The sequence below is a fragment of the Hippopotamus amphibius genome, chromosome 1 (genome assembly GCF_030028045.1).
Source record: "Hippopotamus amphibius kiboko isolate mHipAmp2 chromosome 1, mHipAmp2.hap2, whole genome shotgun sequence".
NCBI lineage: Eukaryota > Metazoa > Chordata > Mammalia > Artiodactyla > Hippopotamidae > Hippopotamus > Hippopotamus amphibius.
In genome coordinates, this window is record NC_080186.1 from 115,179,671 (window position 1) to 115,197,864 (window position 18,194).

At 41.5% G+C, this 18,194-nt stretch overlaps 1 protein-coding gene across 1 annotated transcript in view; it reads right to left on the reverse strand.

Moving 5' to 3' along the window:
* LOC130836537 (filaggrin-like) overlaps positions 1-18,194 on the reverse strand; it is a 45,782-nt gene that overhangs the window by 14,899 nt on the left and 12,689 nt on the right. Inside the window, exon 4 of the mRNA XM_057708785.1 lies at positions 15,391-18,053. Coding sequence (XP_057564768.1) covers positions 15,391-18,053 — 2,663 coding nt within the window. The remainder of the gene's footprint in view (positions 1-15,390; positions 18,054-18,194) is intronic.

The following is an 18,194-nucleotide window of genomic DNA, read 5'->3' on the forward strand; positions in this document are numbered from 1 at the left end:
TCATTTTGCACCTCTATTCTCCCTTTTTTCACCATGCTGAAGACACACTGAGTTTTCAGCTCAGAAGAATAGTGTCTTTTCAGCCTGTACCTTCCCAAAGACCTTGTTCTCTGACTTGGTTATTGATTCTTTGTTCTCCACATAGCTGACTTCTGTTTGTAATTCTGGTCTGTGCTCAAATGATGTCTCCTCAGAGTAGCTCACCTTCCTGCCTCGACACTCTGACATATTTATTTTCTTTGAAATAAATTTGAAATTTTTGTAGTGTCAATCTCCCCCTACAGAATTTATAAGCTTTTTGAGAGAGTGATTTTATCTGTCTTGCCATCTGCAGTAAACCCAGAACCAAGAATAGAGCCTGACTCAGAGTAGGCACTTATGAACAAATGAATGTATTCATCTATGTAGAGTCTCCTTCTTTCATGTTTCCTTAGCACACTGTTCATACTGTGTCCTTTGCATGCTTAGTACATCGTTCTACATATAACATGTGATATACTAAATTATAGTTGGCATTTTATGGGATTGTCTCACATGGTAAGTGATCTTTGTGAGGGTAGTTTATGGATTTTTGTATCTCCATGGCTTATTCATCTTTGTATCTCCAACATGTACGAAAGCACCTATTCAGTGATAGAACTCAATAAATATTACCTGAATAAATGGAATCATTGAATTAGAATTTAGCCATCATTAATCTAGATAATAGAGAGTCATGAGATTGGTCTCCTAAGATCAGCTACTATCTCACTGAAGCCTTGTCTAAATTATCATATATCCCAAAGGTTGTAGGAGGACACGAGAATTTTCTGCATCTTTAGATTCAACAGTGCAGGAGGCAGTAGGAGATGTATGATATTTAGATAAAGCTCTCTGAAGATAGTAGAGACCATCAATAATGCTGAACCTCTTTTGGCCTCCCATATCTTAGGGCTGTACGATGCAGGACTGCAAAGAGAGTACTGAGTAATCTCAGAAAAGGCACATTTCTGTCCTCAGTTTCTTCTCTATGTGGAATCTTATGATAAAAGGGAACCTAAAATAAAGGAAAAACTGCCAAGCCTCCAGTGGTATTATGCCTTAGAGCACCTTCCTAGATTTCCACCTTGGGTAATAGTAAGTAGGAATAGTTGGATAGATTTTTCCCTTACTTAGTTTGCCAAAAGTACAAGCAGGACATGGACTGACGAAGTTGGCAGGGTGCTGAAGGTCGGGAGAGTGGCCATTTTATAGCAGCGAAAGCTTCAGGTTCAGGAGGAGCCATCCTTTTTGAGGTGGTCTGATTCTTTCATAATCATATTCGGATCCACCCTTATCTCCACCTTTCTTTCTCTACTGTTTATTTCACAACTTTTTCAAGTACTCGTTTCTGCTTATATTAGCAACTTCCTGTTTTAGATTAATATTAGTCCTTTCTACAAGAAATTTTACAGAGGGTCTCTTTGGAAATCACACATTCCTTGTATACATCTGTCATCCCTTATACGTTCTTGTGTCTGCCATGGTAACTTAACAATACTTGATATATATATTTGCTGAAGAGAAGTGATCCTTGAACTGAGAATGGTAGAATATGCATATGTAAGAGGGCTCTGAAATCCAAGAGAGGTGAAGAGTGTGAAAGAGTGTGCTCAGCTAGGATTTACTGTAACCTGGTTGGTTACTGTGAATTCCATCTCTGAGTGTTGAAGAAACCTGCCTGTGAGATAATTAAATCACTAACAGTAGTCTTTGAAGTACTGCTGTAAATGGGAACAGAGAGGATATTGGAGGTGCAAAAATTTAGTTATATTGTCCCAGTTGGAAGGAGTGTCTCCTTTTCTCTTTTTATCATTGTTGTTAACCTGGAATATCAGACACATGCGTATGCAGTGTGCTCACGCCTATAAAAACACCATTATCTCTTTGCAGGACAAGCTCAACCTTGCCCTTAGTTTTTTTTGATCTTTATATCCCACTGCCTATATGATCTCTCCATTTGGCACTTAGATATCCCCATCATCTCAAACCTAAGACGATCAAACTGATTCCATTGTAATATAAAATGAGACGTATCTTTTATCATATTGTCTACTGTCATGTCAGTAACATTATCATCCTTGAGTGTCTCAGGCTACGAACGTCTATAGTCATTCTTCATTTCTCTCCCTTTTTTTCACCCTCATCCTTAGATGACCACCACATCCTATCCTGTCACTCCTACCTGAGACTTGTCTCCTGGACGCAACCCTCCCCTGTCTTAGCACTGCTGATCTCGTTCTGTCCCTGGTCACCTCGAACCTTGACCATTTCCAGCAGCTTTGTAATCAGTCTTTCTCTACCACCAGGATATCTTCCTACTATCCCTTCTATGCTGCTGCCACGTTCATCTTCTTATAAACAAACCTTATCATGGCATTTCCTTGCCTTAAAGCTCCTGGCATCTCTCTTTTGCCTATAGAGTAAATCCAGATTATTTTAAATGTGGGCCGACAAGTCACCTTGAAATCAGAATCCACTTTTTTAGCTTCCTCTTCTACCAACTGTCTCTTATGGGATTGTCCCTTTGAATGTTAACAACTATCCTTGATCATACCACCCTCACTCTTGATCTCATGTCATTGCACGTGCTGTTTCCTCTGCTGTATTTCTTCTCTACCCGACAAGCTCTCCTATATATACTATAAGAACTGTCTGAAATGTCATCGCTTATATACTTTCTGTGACTTCCCCTGAGGTCATTTGTTCTATTGAAATTGCATCTACATAGGGTTTTCCCATGGCTCTTGTCATATTGTATTATAATTGTTCATGAATTTGTCATTCCATTACCCTCATTGCCCTGTCCCCATGTCCATGATAAAGTCTGCTTTTTCTCATCTTCATATCATCAGGGATATAGGGTATTAATAGGTGCTCTGTGAGAAATAATTTATAGTGTTCAGGACTGGTAGGGAAGGCACACACAGTTCTCTTGGAGGCACAGTATGCTTTAGATTGTTAAAGGCTCTGACTCTGAAAAGTTGTGCCGTACCTAAGACCCTTGTCTAACCAGGGTTAACCAAATGTTTTTCCTCTTGGGATTCTTCTTTTGAAGAAATATATTATTAGTCAGGGAACACAGTGAGGGAAGTGCTGCCCTGTATCAAATACTCTCTGAAGCATAATAAAAGGACAAAAAAATCCATATTTTTCTTTCTTGTCAGCATTAACTTCTCTTACATTTCTCTTCTCTTTGTTTATCTCTTCTCATATTCAGAGGCTTTTGTGATTAATGACTTTGGTCACCTTGATGGAAATTTATGAGATGGCTGAGGCCCTCAGCGGAATGGTGGAAGGGCTTCTGAATCGTGTTGATTCATGGGTTGCTAACAGTCTTCAAGGTAGTTAGCTGGTGTGCTGAAGGGCTATTTCCTTGACTGTGTGTAGGTTACCATTTTAATCAGTGACTCGAACAACAGTGTGAATAGACGGCCAATATGTTGTATGTAAGATTCAACACCACTGAAGATAGTATAGGCTGGAATGAAATGGTGTGAAAATTTAACAAAGGTCATTTTAAGGGTGATAAATGTTAAAATCTGATCTTGGGAATAAAATAGCATCCCTAATCTTCAAGATTATTGATCTAGCTTTGCACAAGGCTCTGTCTATACCACATTGCATTGTAATTTCCTGCCCGCATATAAGTTATGGGAGGATATTCAAAAGGTAGCAGATAATAACAATAGTATAAACATTATCCTGAGTTGTGAACCTTTATAAAACCAGAATAGTTATTGGGATATAGTTCCAAAAGTCCTTCAAGTTTGACTTCCTGTCACCAATGATGTGCTTTTATGTTGAAAAAGCTGATTCCTCAAGCAATGCTGATCTCACTGTGAAGCCTGGCTTAGTCTCTCCATCAGCATTTTAATTCCTTCATCAGCATCTCAGTATTGAACTGTGTTCACTGTTTCCTGAGGTTTCCCAGCTCTACTTTAGGATTTCCTGACCAACTTAGGGCAAAATCCCTTCAGGCTGGATCAGACATTTTTAGTGGCATCCCAAGGGAAGTGTGTGGAAACCAGGCCCTTTCGCTACTTCAGGGTAAATTCCTTTCCCTCCAGGGGGTACTCCTTAAGAGGTTTGGGTGGTCTTTGCTGTCTCCTTTCATTTGAAAGTTTTCACCTTCATGCCCTGGGATCCAACTCTTCTCCAACTTTTTTTTTCTCAGGATCCATTAGTGCTCATGCACAGTGCACACCTATCACTCAAGACAACTATCACTGAATTATATGCATTTCCTGTGTAGTGTGGTTATCTTTCAACTCGTTTTTTTAATGCAATTCTGTAACAGGGAAAAACAAAATCTGACACCATGTTGGATCTGTTTCTCTTACTTTGACCTTTGCTTTCCATCGCTTTTGTTTTGTCTGTAGCTATAGGCATACATAATGGTCTGCCTCAGGGAACCCTGCCCCTCTGCCTGAATGTTAAAAAACTATAGTGCCTTTGTTCAGCCCTGAGAAACACCCTGACCCTACCTACCTCTGAATGGCTTAAGAAAAGAAGAAATTAACACATCCCCTCCCTGAGGGTGGCCAAAACCAGGAGATATTTTGCAAGGCTTATGTCTTTTTACTTTACTTCCTCACCTCCATCCCCTCTCTGTTCTATAAAAGAGGCCAGCATCCTGGCCCCGATAAAATGGTACTCTAGGACACTAGTCTGCCATCTTCTCTGACGCCTGGCTTTCCAAATAAAGTCATTATTCCCTGCCTCAACACCTCGTCTCCAATTTATTGGCCTGTTGTGTGGTGAGCAGAGCAAGCTTGGACTTGGTAACAATTCCTATTTTTAAAAATCTTGTGAGGTGAGTTTACATAATGGGGTTGACCTAAAAAACACACCTGCCACTATGTTGTTGCTCTTCTTGAGTAGACCAGGCCACGAGCCAGCCTGGAACACTGTCAGCTGCTGACGTTTTGGAGTCTGACCCACCTGAGTTCATCTCCTGGCTCTTCCATTTATGGCTCTATGACCTCAGGCAAGTTACCTAGCCTTTTTGAGTCTGTGTCCTCAACTTTAAGGTGAGGATAAAATGCCTGTTTTAAAGGGCTGTTGAGAGTATTAAATAAGTTAATTCTGTCAGTTATTTGGCACATTGCCTCCAAGTTTAGTTGTATTAAAACTCATAGCTGATAATTTATTATATAATTATCAGAGTTTAGTTATCAGCCTAATATTGCCTGTCTTAATTGGATGAACTTATATACTCGTATGTGTTTCCAGCAAGAGAAGATCTAAGAATGTAAATGTCTTTTTCAGGACTTTTCCTTTTAGGGGATACTTCCCTGGAGACCTCATGAAACATAATGCAGTGGGTGCAGTGTGATCTGGGTGCTGCCCAGTCCCCTTTCTAAACTTCAGAAAATCATGCTAGGTTTTCATGTCACTTGGAGTACAACCTCAGGGAAATTGTGACTTGTGAGTAGAGTTCCTCCAAATAGTGCTTTTTGCTTTCCTCTGTATTTTCAAATGCTATGAATGAAGACCTTACTGGAAAAACATAGAGGAAAATAGTGTTAGGGGAATGGGATGGAGTTTGGGAATGACCATGTTTCAAAATGGTTAAAAACCAAAACATTGCATTTATCCTTTTCCTCTTTTTGTCCTTGACTGACTTTAGGTGTTCTGTGTTATGTGCTCTGTCTCCTCCGAATGAAAGGTGATCCGCTGTCTAAAGTCACATTCCCCCTTGGCATGGGGAAGCTGTAGGTGGGCTAGTTAGAAGTAGAACATCTTATATGATTGGATGGGGGTGCATATTTGGCTTTATCTGTTTGGTCTTAAGTGGGAGTCAGGGATAAAACTTAGGGAAGCTCTCAGTTATTAATCGAGTCCTGGCCATTTGGATTAATTGTTACAAAAGTAATTGTTTAGCTTCCTGGATTATTATTAGAGATAACAGTTTAACTACATATCTGATTTATAGCAGGCTGGCTTCCTGGGTGGTTTATTGTAGATAAGGGGTTGGTTTCCATGGCAGGTTTCTGCAGGTTGTGAATCAGAGTTCTGTTTTTATATATGGTCTGGCCATTATTTGTTTGTATATTCAGTCTCTTAGGCTCCATCTGCCAGTTATCTTAAAGATCAGCTCTGGAAATGGCACAGGTTTAACTCTACTTTGTTGGCCCGAGCATTCACGGGACAGCCAGATTCAAGGGGAGTGGACATAAACCCCACCTCTTGATGCCAGGAGTGTCAATGAATTTGTATCCATTTAAAATCTGCCACAGAGAGCATGCAGTTTCCCTCTGCAAAGATAGTTCTTTTCTTACTCTAATTGCCTTTCTTTTGAGAATTCTTCATAATGAATGTAATGTGAAAATTCATTTACCTTGCACAGCAGACAGCTTATGAACTCTGTTCCAGGAAGATAGCTACCCCAGGGTACAGAGAGATGCACACTTCCCAGGGTTTAGCCCCACACCTCTGTCTGCCCTCTCACCCGGATGAACTTTGTGACCAAGGAGAACTTCATGAATTTCTCATAGCCCTTTAGTTTAAGACCTGGAAGAGTGGCTAGTCCTAGCAGCTTGTTTTAGATCTCCTCTTAATCCCACTCTGATTCGCTCTTGGCATTTAATACCACCAAGTATCTCAGAACAAAGGAAAGCATAAGAGACCTGGTAAGAGGAAGAGAATTTTAAGTCTCTTTACACCATCATTGAAAGGCCCATGTCTCCCCCTTCCAATGACCCTCCCCACCCCCAGCTATGTAATTGTTGTGCCAGTTCACCCTTGACTGATTTCAAGTTCCCCTTATGACTGTGGGGTGAAATGGGGGTTGCTAGTGGTGAGGGGAGCTTCAGTGTGCTTTAGGCTTGGAGGAGGGGTCACATATCTATATCCCTAAGGGGGTTAGGCAGGTAGATGATCTAGATAAATGAGGCAGCTTTCAGTGGAGGGGAGACAGTGGGCATAATGGATCAGAATGAACAGGCTGATATATGTCCAGCCAATAGGTGGCAGTCTTACTTCTTAAGTATTGCTAATTGTCCTCAGAAAAAGATGATAATGAACCCATGCCTTATCTTACAATTTTGAAAGATGGCAGCTATCCATGTTTTTATGTGGAATCATCCGACTAAATCAGATTCAGAGTACTTGAGCTAAAATGGTGCAGGCCAAATAAAACACATCTGTAGGCTAGATTTGGCCTTTGGGTGACTAGTTTATAACCTCTGGTTGGAATGTGATTCAACTTTAAAACTGTTAGAAAGTTCCCAGTAAAGTACCTTCATCTATTAAGGTATTGTTTTTCACCTCTGATGTGCTCTATTTACTTAGAAATCCAAGCCAGAAACCTGGTAGATTATCTAAGACTTTCCTCTTGCACAATGACCACATTCAATCTATCCCCAAATCATATTCGTTTTTATCTCAGTTATATCTTTGACATTCAGTTCTGCTTTGCTCTTACTGACTCCTAACATAATTTTGCCAAGATATTGCAATGGTCTCCTAGCTAGTCTTCTTGCCACTAATGTCATCCCTTTCATATCTTGCCACCAAATTATCTTTTAAAGTGCAAATTTAGTCATGTTCTCTGTTTTTAAAACCCTTTGTTGGCTCTTCCTATCAGACCTTGGAGACCAAATCCTTTAGGATGGCTTCCTAGGAGCCTTTTGATCTGGTTCCTAGGTTTCCAGAATCACCTTATGCCATGTCCCAACATTCATCTTATATCTTAGCTCTGCTGAACTACTATCACTTCCTTTAGTGCACCTTTATTTATTTATTTATTTCATCTTTGGGATTTTGCACAGGATGGTTACCCCCCCCCCCGGAATACTCTCCTTCCCAAGTCAAGCTGGCACATTTCCAGCTCTTTGTAGAGATTCAGTGCATGTTTCTCCTAAGTTCAAAAGTTTTATCTGAACCAAGTCTTCCTTACCACTAAATACAGTTCGCTAGCACCTTGTACTTTCAACCACCGCTGTGCATTAATAATATCTTTTTAAATCTACTTATGATGCTATTATGTCTTTCCTGCATTGTTAGTGATCTCTTGAAGGAACAGATCTGTCTCATCTTTGTAACTCCAACATCTAGTATAGAGACTGACAGTTAAATGATTATTTAATTTCCTTGATTCCTGCTGATTGAAGAATGAAGTAGTGTTCATCAAGAGCCAGCCAATAACTGTATTATCTGGATTCTGGTCAGTCTAGTCCTTATTCTCAGCCTTCTATTTGAAGATGTGTGGAAATGTGTTTGTCTAGAGCCCAGAGATCCATTGATATGTATTGCCCAGCCTTTCCTTATGTGACAGATTGGGAGAGGTGCTGAGAAGAGTGGAACAAGTCCTTGGAAGGGAAGAGCAGTGAAAACTGACGGCTATATGGTCCCACAAAGAGCTAGGGACTATTTTGTTCATTTTCATATGGAACTGTATAGATAAATCATTTGTTAAATTAAAACCACAATCTTATTGCCAAAAGCTGAGTCACTGTGGTAATAGCATAGGACATGGTTGTAATTTACGCATTTTCTTCTCAGGTCCCCTAGTATCCTAAATGTTAACATCTTAGCAGTAAGATGTGGTGTGATTTCTGAACAACACCCCTTGTTTAGAACCTGAAATGGCACCATTAGGCAATGATTAATGTTTTTTGTACATTTTGATGGTATATTTTTATAGAGCCAAGAAGCGTCTCTGCTTGAATTATGATAAACTTTCATTTTGAGAATTTTTGGTTCAACTGATAGTCTATTAAAGCCTTCCTGCCAAGGAAGGAAAGAAACTTTGCTGAGTGAATATGAAGATTTACCTTCTCTTTTTAGGCTCTAAAAGTGGAACCATGAGCTGCTTTTTAGAGGAAGACAGGAAAGGAAACTGTTGCTTAATCTGGATCCATTGTGTGTCAGAAACTGTGCCAGTCAGTATGTTGTGGTAGAAGGGACCTGGGCTTTGAGGCTTTATCGCTCAGTCCATGCCTTTAGATAAGTTATTGTTGATGTCTTTGCTTATCAATTTTATAATTTGTAAAGGGTAAATTATAATTTTTTTACTTTGCTCTATTGTGAGGAAGGTGATGTATGGTGAGAAATCAATAAATTTCCATTCTCTTTTTTTCAGGTAGAAAAAATAACATCATTATTAAGTTTTTTTTTTTTTTTCATCATTATTAAGTATTTTGAACAAAGTCAACTTATAGCGATTTACTACCGGTAAAGTAGAACACTGCTAGCTGTGGGTGAATTTTTTTCAATTTAGGTACAATTGACATATACATTATGTTAGTTTCAGGTGTACAACATAATGATTCAATATTTGTATGCACTGCAAAATGATCACCGTGATAAGTCTCCTTAACATCCATCACCACATATAGTTACACAATTTTTTTCTTGTGATGAGAACTTTTAAGATTTACTCTCCTAGCACTTTCAAGTATGCAACACAGTATTAATAACTGTAGTCACCATACTGTACATTACATCCCCATGACTTATTTTACAACTGAAAGTTTATAAGTTTTGGCACTCTGTACCTTTTGCAACCACCCTGCAACCTCCACCAACCACCAATCTGTTCTCTGTATCTATGAGCTTATTTTCTCTTTTTGTTGTTTGTTTGTTTAAGTCCCACCTGTAAGTGAGATGATATGGTATTTGTCTTCCTCTGACTTATTTCCCTTAGCATAATGCCCTTAAGTTTCATCCATGTTGTTGCAAATGGCAAGATTTCATTCCTTTTCATGGCTGCATAATATTCCTCTGTGTGTGTGTGTGTGTGTGTGTGTGTGTGTGTGTGTGTACCATGTTTTCTTCATCCATTTATCTACTGATGGACACTTAGGTTGTTTCCAGATCATGGTTATTGTAAGTAATGTTGCAATGAACATGGGGGTTCATATATCTTTCTGAGTTAATGTTTTCATTTTCTTTGGATAAATACCCAGAAGTGGAATTGATGGATTATATGGTAGTTCTAATTTTAATGTTTTGAGGAAGCTCCATACTGTTTTACTTAGTGCTACACCTATTTACTTTCCCACCAGCAGTGCACAAGGGTTCTCTTTTCTCCACATTATCACCAACACTTGTTATCTCTTGTCTTTTTGGTAATAGCCATTCCAACAGGTCTGAGGTGATATCTCACTATGATTTTGACTTGCATTTTCCTCATAACTAGTTGTGTTGAGGGTCTTTTCATGTATCTGTTGGCCATGTGTATGTCTTCTTTTGAAAAATTGCTATTCTGCCTGTTTTTTTATGAATTGGTTTTTGGTTTTGTTTGTTTCTTCTTCTTTTTTTTTTTGCTATTGAATTGTATGAGTTCTTCATATATTTTGGATATTAACCCCTTATCCAAGGGGTTATATGACTTGCAGATGTTTTCTCCCATTCAGTATGTTGCCTTGGATGAATCTTGACTTTAAGCTGATGGTATTCGAGCTTGACTTCTATCCTTGAGTTCCTTAGATTTCATGTTTGAGCTCACACAGATTATCCAATTGTATTCCAAGTTTCCACATATTCCTTTACTTCCAGGAAGCTGGCCTCTCTTTTATCTCTCATATTTATGTTCTAATTGAAGGATTCACTTACACTCTTACCTTTAAAATTTTTATCCTAGAAAATGTGAATAATGTAGGTGTAGTGAGGACACGTAGAAACATATCCTCAAATTGCTTGGCATTTCTCTCTTTGAAAGATGGGGGTCCTTCTGTCTGAGTTTGAGCCAACCTTTGTGACTTGCTTGTAACCAATAGAATACAGAGGAAGTTATTCTATGTCATTTCTGAGACTAGTTCAGAAAAGACCCTGCAGCTTCCACTTGGTTTTCTTGGCATGCTTTCTCTGGGGAAGGCTGGGTGTCTTATAGGACATCAGACTACTTTGGGTTTGCCAGGCTGGAGAGGCCACATAGAGGTGTTCTAGTCAGTGGCCCAGCTCAGCTCCCAGCTGACAGCCAGTATCAGCTGCCAGTCATGTAGATGAACCATCTAGTATGTTTGATCTAGTTGATCCGACAGATTGTTGAAACCCCAGATGACATCAAACCATTACTTATAACTACATGAGAGGCCCCAAGTGAGATCTGTTCAGCTAAGCCCTTCTAATCCCAAAGATCTGGGAGTCACTCTTGAATCTACACTTTCTCTTATACTCCAAAACTCAATCCATCAGCGAGTTCTATTGATTCTGTTTTTAAAGTATATACCAATTATAACCACTTCTTACTCCCTCTATCACCTCTGCCCTCGTCCCAGCTACTATAATATTTTGTATTGACTCCTGTTATTCTTTTTCCAGTCTCGTCTTTAATCCCAATTGAAATATATCCTCCATCATATAGTTAAAATGATGTTTTTAAAATTGGAAATCAGATTATTATCACTCCACTGCTAGAAATTCTTCAAAGGCTTCCTAGCAAATCAGAATAAAATCCAGCCTTCTGCACAGGCACCAAAATCAAAAATAGACAAATGGGACTACATCAAACTTAAAAAGTTTTGTGCATCAAAAGATAGAATAAAATAAGAAGGCACCCTGTGTTATAGGAGAAAATATTTGCAAATTACATACTTCATAAGGGGCTAGTATCCAAAATAAATGAAGTCCTATTACATAGCAACAGTAAAAAAAAAAAAAAAAAAACCTGCTTAAAAATGGGCAAAGGACTTGGATAGATATTTACCCAAAGATGATATATAAAAGCTCAGAGGCACAATACCACAATTATTAGAGAAATGCAAATCAAAACTGTAATGAGATGCCACCTCAAACTCATTAGGATAGCCACTGTCAAAGAACAAAAAATAACAGGTATTGGTGCAGCTCTGGAGAAATTGGAACCTTTGTACACTGTTGGTGGGAATGTAAAATTCTACAGTTCCTATGGAAAAAAGTATGATAGTGCCTCAAAAAATTAAATATGAAATTACCATATGATCCAGTAATCCCATTTCAATCCAAAAGAATTGAAAGCAGGGTCTGGAAGATATATTTGCCTAACCATGTTTATAGAAGCATCATTCAAAATAGCCAAAAAGTGGAAGAAACCTAAATGTCCATCCAATAGACAAATGGATAAACAAAATGTGGTGTATACATACAATGGAATATTATTCAGTCTTAAAAAGGGAAAAATCTGACATACTACAACATGGGTGAGCCTTGAGGATATGCTAAGTGAAATAAACCAGTCACAAAAAGACAAGTACTCCATGATTCCACTTATATGAGTATCTATAGTAGTCAAATTAAGATAAACAGAAGGTAGAATGGTGGTTACCAGGGGCTGGGGGGAGGGGGGAATAGGGAGTTGTTTTTTAATGGGTACAGAGTTTCGGCTTTGCAAGATGAAAAAGTTCTGGAGGTTGGTTGCACAGCGATGTGGATATACTTAATACTACTGAAATGTGTACTTAAAAATGGATAAAATGATAACATTTTATGTTATATATATATGTTTTTACTACAAATTAAAAAAGAAATCTAATCTCTTTCCTGTGGCTTCCAAGATATTACATGATATGATCCCTACTTAATTCTCAAAAGTTACCTCCTGCAGACTGTTTTCCCAACCTTCACCCCCAGAATCTCTCTACCCCAGGACACTTAGTAAAGGGAAAACCTAAGGTATTTGTTTGGAAATTACTTTCTGGCTTTCTCACAGAAGAAGTGAGGTTAGATATTTACTCTGAACTTCATTTATTGTTTCCAGATCCTTAAAAACCACTCACTCCTAAGCTTTCCAACAAAGTTTACATCATCACCTCTCCACAGAAATAACTGTTTCCAAGTTCCAAATGTCCAGTTACCAAAATCAATGAACATCTTTCATTTTTCATTTTACCTGAAATTTAAACTATCGAAACTTTGGTGATACTCTCCTTTTCAGTGAAAAGAGCATATACTTGGAAGATAGAATCAGGCTTCAAATTTTGTTTCCACTTCCTACTTGTTATGTGACTGGGCAGAACTTTTAATGGTTGGTTTTCTTGATGTTCTATCCTTGGTTCTCACTCTCTATCTCTCCATTCAATCATGCCTATAACTCCATCCTTAACAACAAACCTTTACTGGGTGCTGATTGTGTGCTTGGTACTGTCTGGACTTTGCAGCTTTTTTTTTTTTTTAATATGACTTTGCAGCTTTGTAGGGGTATTTGGGGACAGCACTTCAAGCAGGGAGGCAGGATACCCATTGGGGGTGGTGCTCCCTTCATTTGGCTAATGGAGTACAAAGATAGACATAATATTGTTTGAAATTAATTAGAAAATGAGCTTTCTTGTTGCTTTTCATTCAATCCCTGTGTACATTGCAGACCATTTAAACTTTGACAATTTCAGTTTAGCTTAATTTATTTAACTTAAAAGTCAAAGAAAGGCAGCTTTTATAAGTGGTTTTGTAAAACTGCTAAACTCAGAATTGGGGACTTGAGATCTAATTGGCATTTTGTGGGAAGACATTCAGGAGCCTTTCTGAAACCTTGAAAATGTTAAAGTATGTGGGCCGAGCGATGGGATTCAGAATGTCCTGCTTGAGCAGTGGAGGAGCTGAGGGTGCGGGGCGTGGAGACTAATATCACCCTGTTTGGCCCTGAAGGATGGCTGGTTAGCCAGAGATGGGTAAGATTCCTCAAGGGAGGAACAACCTAAGACAGGCACAGTCACAGAGGGGCCAACAGGGGTGGGGCACAGACCCCTAATATCTGAGAGAGGTCTCCTGCCCCCAGGGCTGTTTTGCTCTCCACGCCCAGCTCAAATCCACACCTGCTCAGATCCACACCTGCTCAACTCGGACCCAGGAAGCAAACAAAGATAATTGCCTCAGTCATGTGAGGCCTTTGATTATTTATGGGTGTAACCTGAGAATGTTGGCCGAAGAACTCAATAAAAGCAACCTGGGATGAGTCAGCAGGGCTCTTGATCCAGAGGTCTTGAGCCCCCTGTCCCACTTTTCTCTTCAGTCTGTGTCTGTGTTTTCTTCAAGCTTGCGGCACCCTTCACTCACCTCGAGTCGCCGAGCTGGTCTCGGCAGTATTTGGTATGGATTTTTTCTGTGATTGATTCATCTGCAAAATGAGAATGTTGGACTAGATATTGTCTAATATTCCTACTGATCTGATATCATGGAGAAGGAAAACTTGGGGTATGATTATCACACAGGGATTTTCCTTCTAATGGTAGAAACTTGTTCACATTTTTACTAAAATTATTAGATCTCCTGCCTAATTATAAAATATATTGAATATATGTTTTCTTTCCCAGACAGGAAGGCATTTTCTTTATCAAGAAATTTAGCAGTTTTCCTGCTCTCATTAGTCTCCATTGGAAAATATCTCTTTGTATCTTTGTAAGAAGGACCTATGGTCAGTGTTCTGTTTTCCTGATCTTGGTTTGACTTGGCTAATAGCCACTTGGGTTGATGTTTTGATAATAATGATGCTATCTATGACTGAACTAAGCCTTTTTTCACCGTGATGGTGACTATGTGGAACAATGACCATGTTGGAGAAAAATACAGGATTTGATTAAATTCTTTCTTCTTTGGACTCCTTATTTCTTTTGCATGTTGCACATCTGCCATTTGGACATATAGTTTTCAGTGACAGAGGAAAAGATGTCATTCTTACCATGGAGAGATACATCTTTTAGGATCTGTGAGAAACATGGAGGAGACACAGTATGATATATGATCAATTGTTTATTTTCAATTTTCATGCAGTTCATTTTTTTGGATACTATGTGCTCAAGGAGATTAATGAATGAAGAATAATACAGAGTCCCAATAGAAGAATAATACAGACAGATGTGCTGAGCCCTAATATTAATGTAGCAGCTTTGGCTGACAGAACGGTGGTTTTATACTATTGGTTCCTTTGATATTTTTGACAAATATTAAGGTACCAATCTGGAGAAGTCCTGAAATTTAACCTCTCAAAAGAAAAATACTTACTTAACCCCAATCTCCCCTAATACTCATGGTTTTCCGAATTTAGCACTCCATGATGTTGATTTCTTCCATTTACCAGTTCCTAACTATAAAGTTCAAAAGCTTCCTATAGAATAAAAAGAAACTATCACCAATGTAAAGAAATAGTGTAACTAATTTGAAAGAAAATGGCAAGAAGAGGGAAGGTCCATGAAAGTATAATAAAATTTTTCTTAAAGTTGTGTCTTGGTCAATTCTCCTACTCTTTGGGTTAATAATTTATTTTATAGTTTCTCACTCATAATAATAATGTCTATGTGACTGTCAAATCCCAACTGTTCGGAAATATAATTTGAATGGTGGTGTGTTCCAGGGTGTATATTACTGCCTGTTATATTGGATCTCATAAACGCTCTTCTATTCAGCTCTGTCTCAACTCCCATATGGCGGGAGTCATGACTCACACTTCCATCAAGAATGGCCAAAGCCTGACTGTCCATAGTCATAATCAGCATTGCCATAGCTGCCATGTCTCCAGCCGTGCACTGAACCAGGATTTTGGTTCCTTGAAGAGAAACCAGACCATCCTTGAGTGGTCACAGGCTGTCGACCTGAATCTCCTTCTGTGTCACTAGCCTGAATAATACTTGATTCCCTGTGTCTGCCACTTCCGGATGCAGTTGAGGTTTGTCCGTGTCCACTTCCGGAGTGTCTGGAGCCGTCTCTTGCTTGCTCATGGTGGCGCCCCTGTCTGTAGCTAGTGCTGGAACCTGAGTCTGCACGCACAGATTCTCTCTGCCCATGTGTGTCTGTCCGCCCCTGATGCGATGCGGAGTGACTAGAACTGCCTCCTGGCTGGCCCTGGGAAGACGCATGTTGGTAGCTTGAAGTGGACCCAGACCTTCTGCGGGTGGTCCCAGAATGTCTCCCTGAATCTCCTGACTGTCCCTCGCTATCACTGGACTGGCCAACACTGGATCCCCTGTGTCTGCCACTTCCGGGTGCAGTTGAGGTTTGTCTGTGTCCAGTTCTGGACTGTCTGGAGCCGTCTCTTGCTTGCTCATGGTGGCGTCCCTGTCTGTGGCTAGTGCTGGATCCTGAGTCTGCGTGCACAGATTCTCTCTGCCTATGTGTGTCTGTCTGCCGGTGTTGCGACTCGGAGTGAGTAGAGCTGCCTCCTGCCTGGCTCTGGGAAGACCCATGTTGGTAACTTGAAGTGGACCCAGACCTTCTGCGGGTGGTCCCAGACTGTCTCCCTGAATCTCCTGACTGTGCCTCGCTATCACTGGACTGGCCAAAAATGGATTCCCTGTGTCTGCCACTTCCGGGTGCAGTTGAGGTTTGTCCGTGTCCAGTTCCGGACTGTCTGGAGCCGTCTCTTGCTTGCTCATGGTGGCGCCCCTGTCTGTGGCTAGTGCTGGCTCCTGAGTCTGCGTGCACAGATTCTCTCTGCCTACGTGTGTCTGTCTGCCGGTGTTGCGACCTGGAGTGAGTAGAGCTGCCTCCTGCCTGGCTCTGGGAAGACCCATGTTGGTAACTTGAAGTGGACCCAGACCTTCTGCGGGTGGTCCCAGACTGTCTCCCTGAATCTCCTGACTGTCCCTCGCTGTCACTGGCCTGGCCAACACTGGATTCCCTGTGTCTGCCACTTCCAGATGCAATTGAGGTTTGTCCATGTCCAGTTCCGGAGTGTCTGGAGCCGTCTCTTGCTTGCTCATGGTGGCGCTCCTGTCTGTGGCTAGTGCTGGCTCCTGAGTCTGCGTGCACAGATTCTCTCTGCCTATGTGTGTCTGTCCTCCCTTGTTGCGACCCTGAGTGACTAGAACTGCCTTGTGCCTGGGCCTGGGACGACCCATGTTGGTTCCTTGAGCTGGACGCAGACCTTCCATGAGAGGTCCCAGACTGTCTCCCTGAATCTCCTGACTGTCCTTCGCTGTCACTGGCCTGGCCAACACTGGATCCCCTGTGTCTGCCACTTCCGGGTGCAGTTGAGGTTTGTCCGTGTCCAGTTCTGGACTGTCTGGAGCCGTCTCTTGCTTGCTCATGGTGGCGTCCCTGTCTGTGGCTAGTGCTGGATCCTGAGTCTGCATGCACAGATTCTCTCTGCCTATGTGTGTCTCTCCTCCCTTGTTGCGACCCGGAGTGAGTAGAGCTGCCTCCTGCCTGGCTCTGGGAAGACCCATGTTGGTAACTTGAAGTGGACCCAGACCTTCTGCGGGTGGTCCCAGAATGTCTCCCTGAATCTCCTGACTGTGCCTCGCTATCACTGGACTGGCCAACACTGGATTCCCTGTGTCTGCCACTTCCGGGTGCAGTTGAGGTTTGTCCGTGTCCAGTTCCGGACTGTCTGGAGCCGTCTCTTGCTTGCTCATGGTGGCGCCCCTGTCTGTGGCTAGTGCTGGCTCCTGAGTCTGCGTGCACAGATTCTCTCTGCCTACGTGTGTCTGTCTGCCGGTGTTGCGACCTGGAGTGAGTAGAGCTGCCTCCTGCCTGGCTCTGGGAAGACCCATGTTGGTAACTTGAAGTGGACCCAGACCTTCTGCGGGTGGTCCCAGACTGTCTCCCTGAATCTCCTGACTGTCCCTCGCTATCACTGGCCTGGCCAACACTGGATTCCCTGTGTCTGCCACTTCCAGATGCAATTGAGGTTTGTCCGTGTCCAGTTCCGGAGTGTCTGGAGCCGTCTCTTGCTTGCTCATGGTGGCGCCCCTGTCTGTGGCTAGTGCTGGCTCCTGAGTCTGCGTGCACAGATTCTCTCTGCCTATGTGTGTCTGTCCTCCCTTGTTGCGACCCTGAGTGACTAGAACTGCCTTGTGCCTGGCCCTGGGACGACCCATGTTGGTTCCTTGAGCTGGACGCAGACCTTCCATGAGAGGTCCCAGACTGTCTCCCTGAATCTCCTGACTGTCCCTCGCTATCACTGGCCTGGCCAACACTGGATTCCCTGTGTCTGCCACTTCCGGGTGCAGTTGAGGTTTGTCCATGTCCAGTTCCCGAGTGTCTGGAGCCGTCTCTTGCTTGCTCATGGTGGCGCCCCTGTCTGTGGCTAGTGCTGGAACCTGAGTCTGTGTGGACTACTTCTCTCTGCCTCCGTGTGTCTGTGCGCCCTTGATGCAACCCCGAGTGACCAGAACTGCCTTGTGCCTGGCCCTGGGAAGACCCACATTGGTTCTTTGAGGTGGATGCAGACCTTCCATGAGTGGTCACAGATTGTCTCCTGGAAGCTTCGGAATGTCCTTTGCTGTCACTGGTCTGACCAACACTGGATTCCCTGTGTC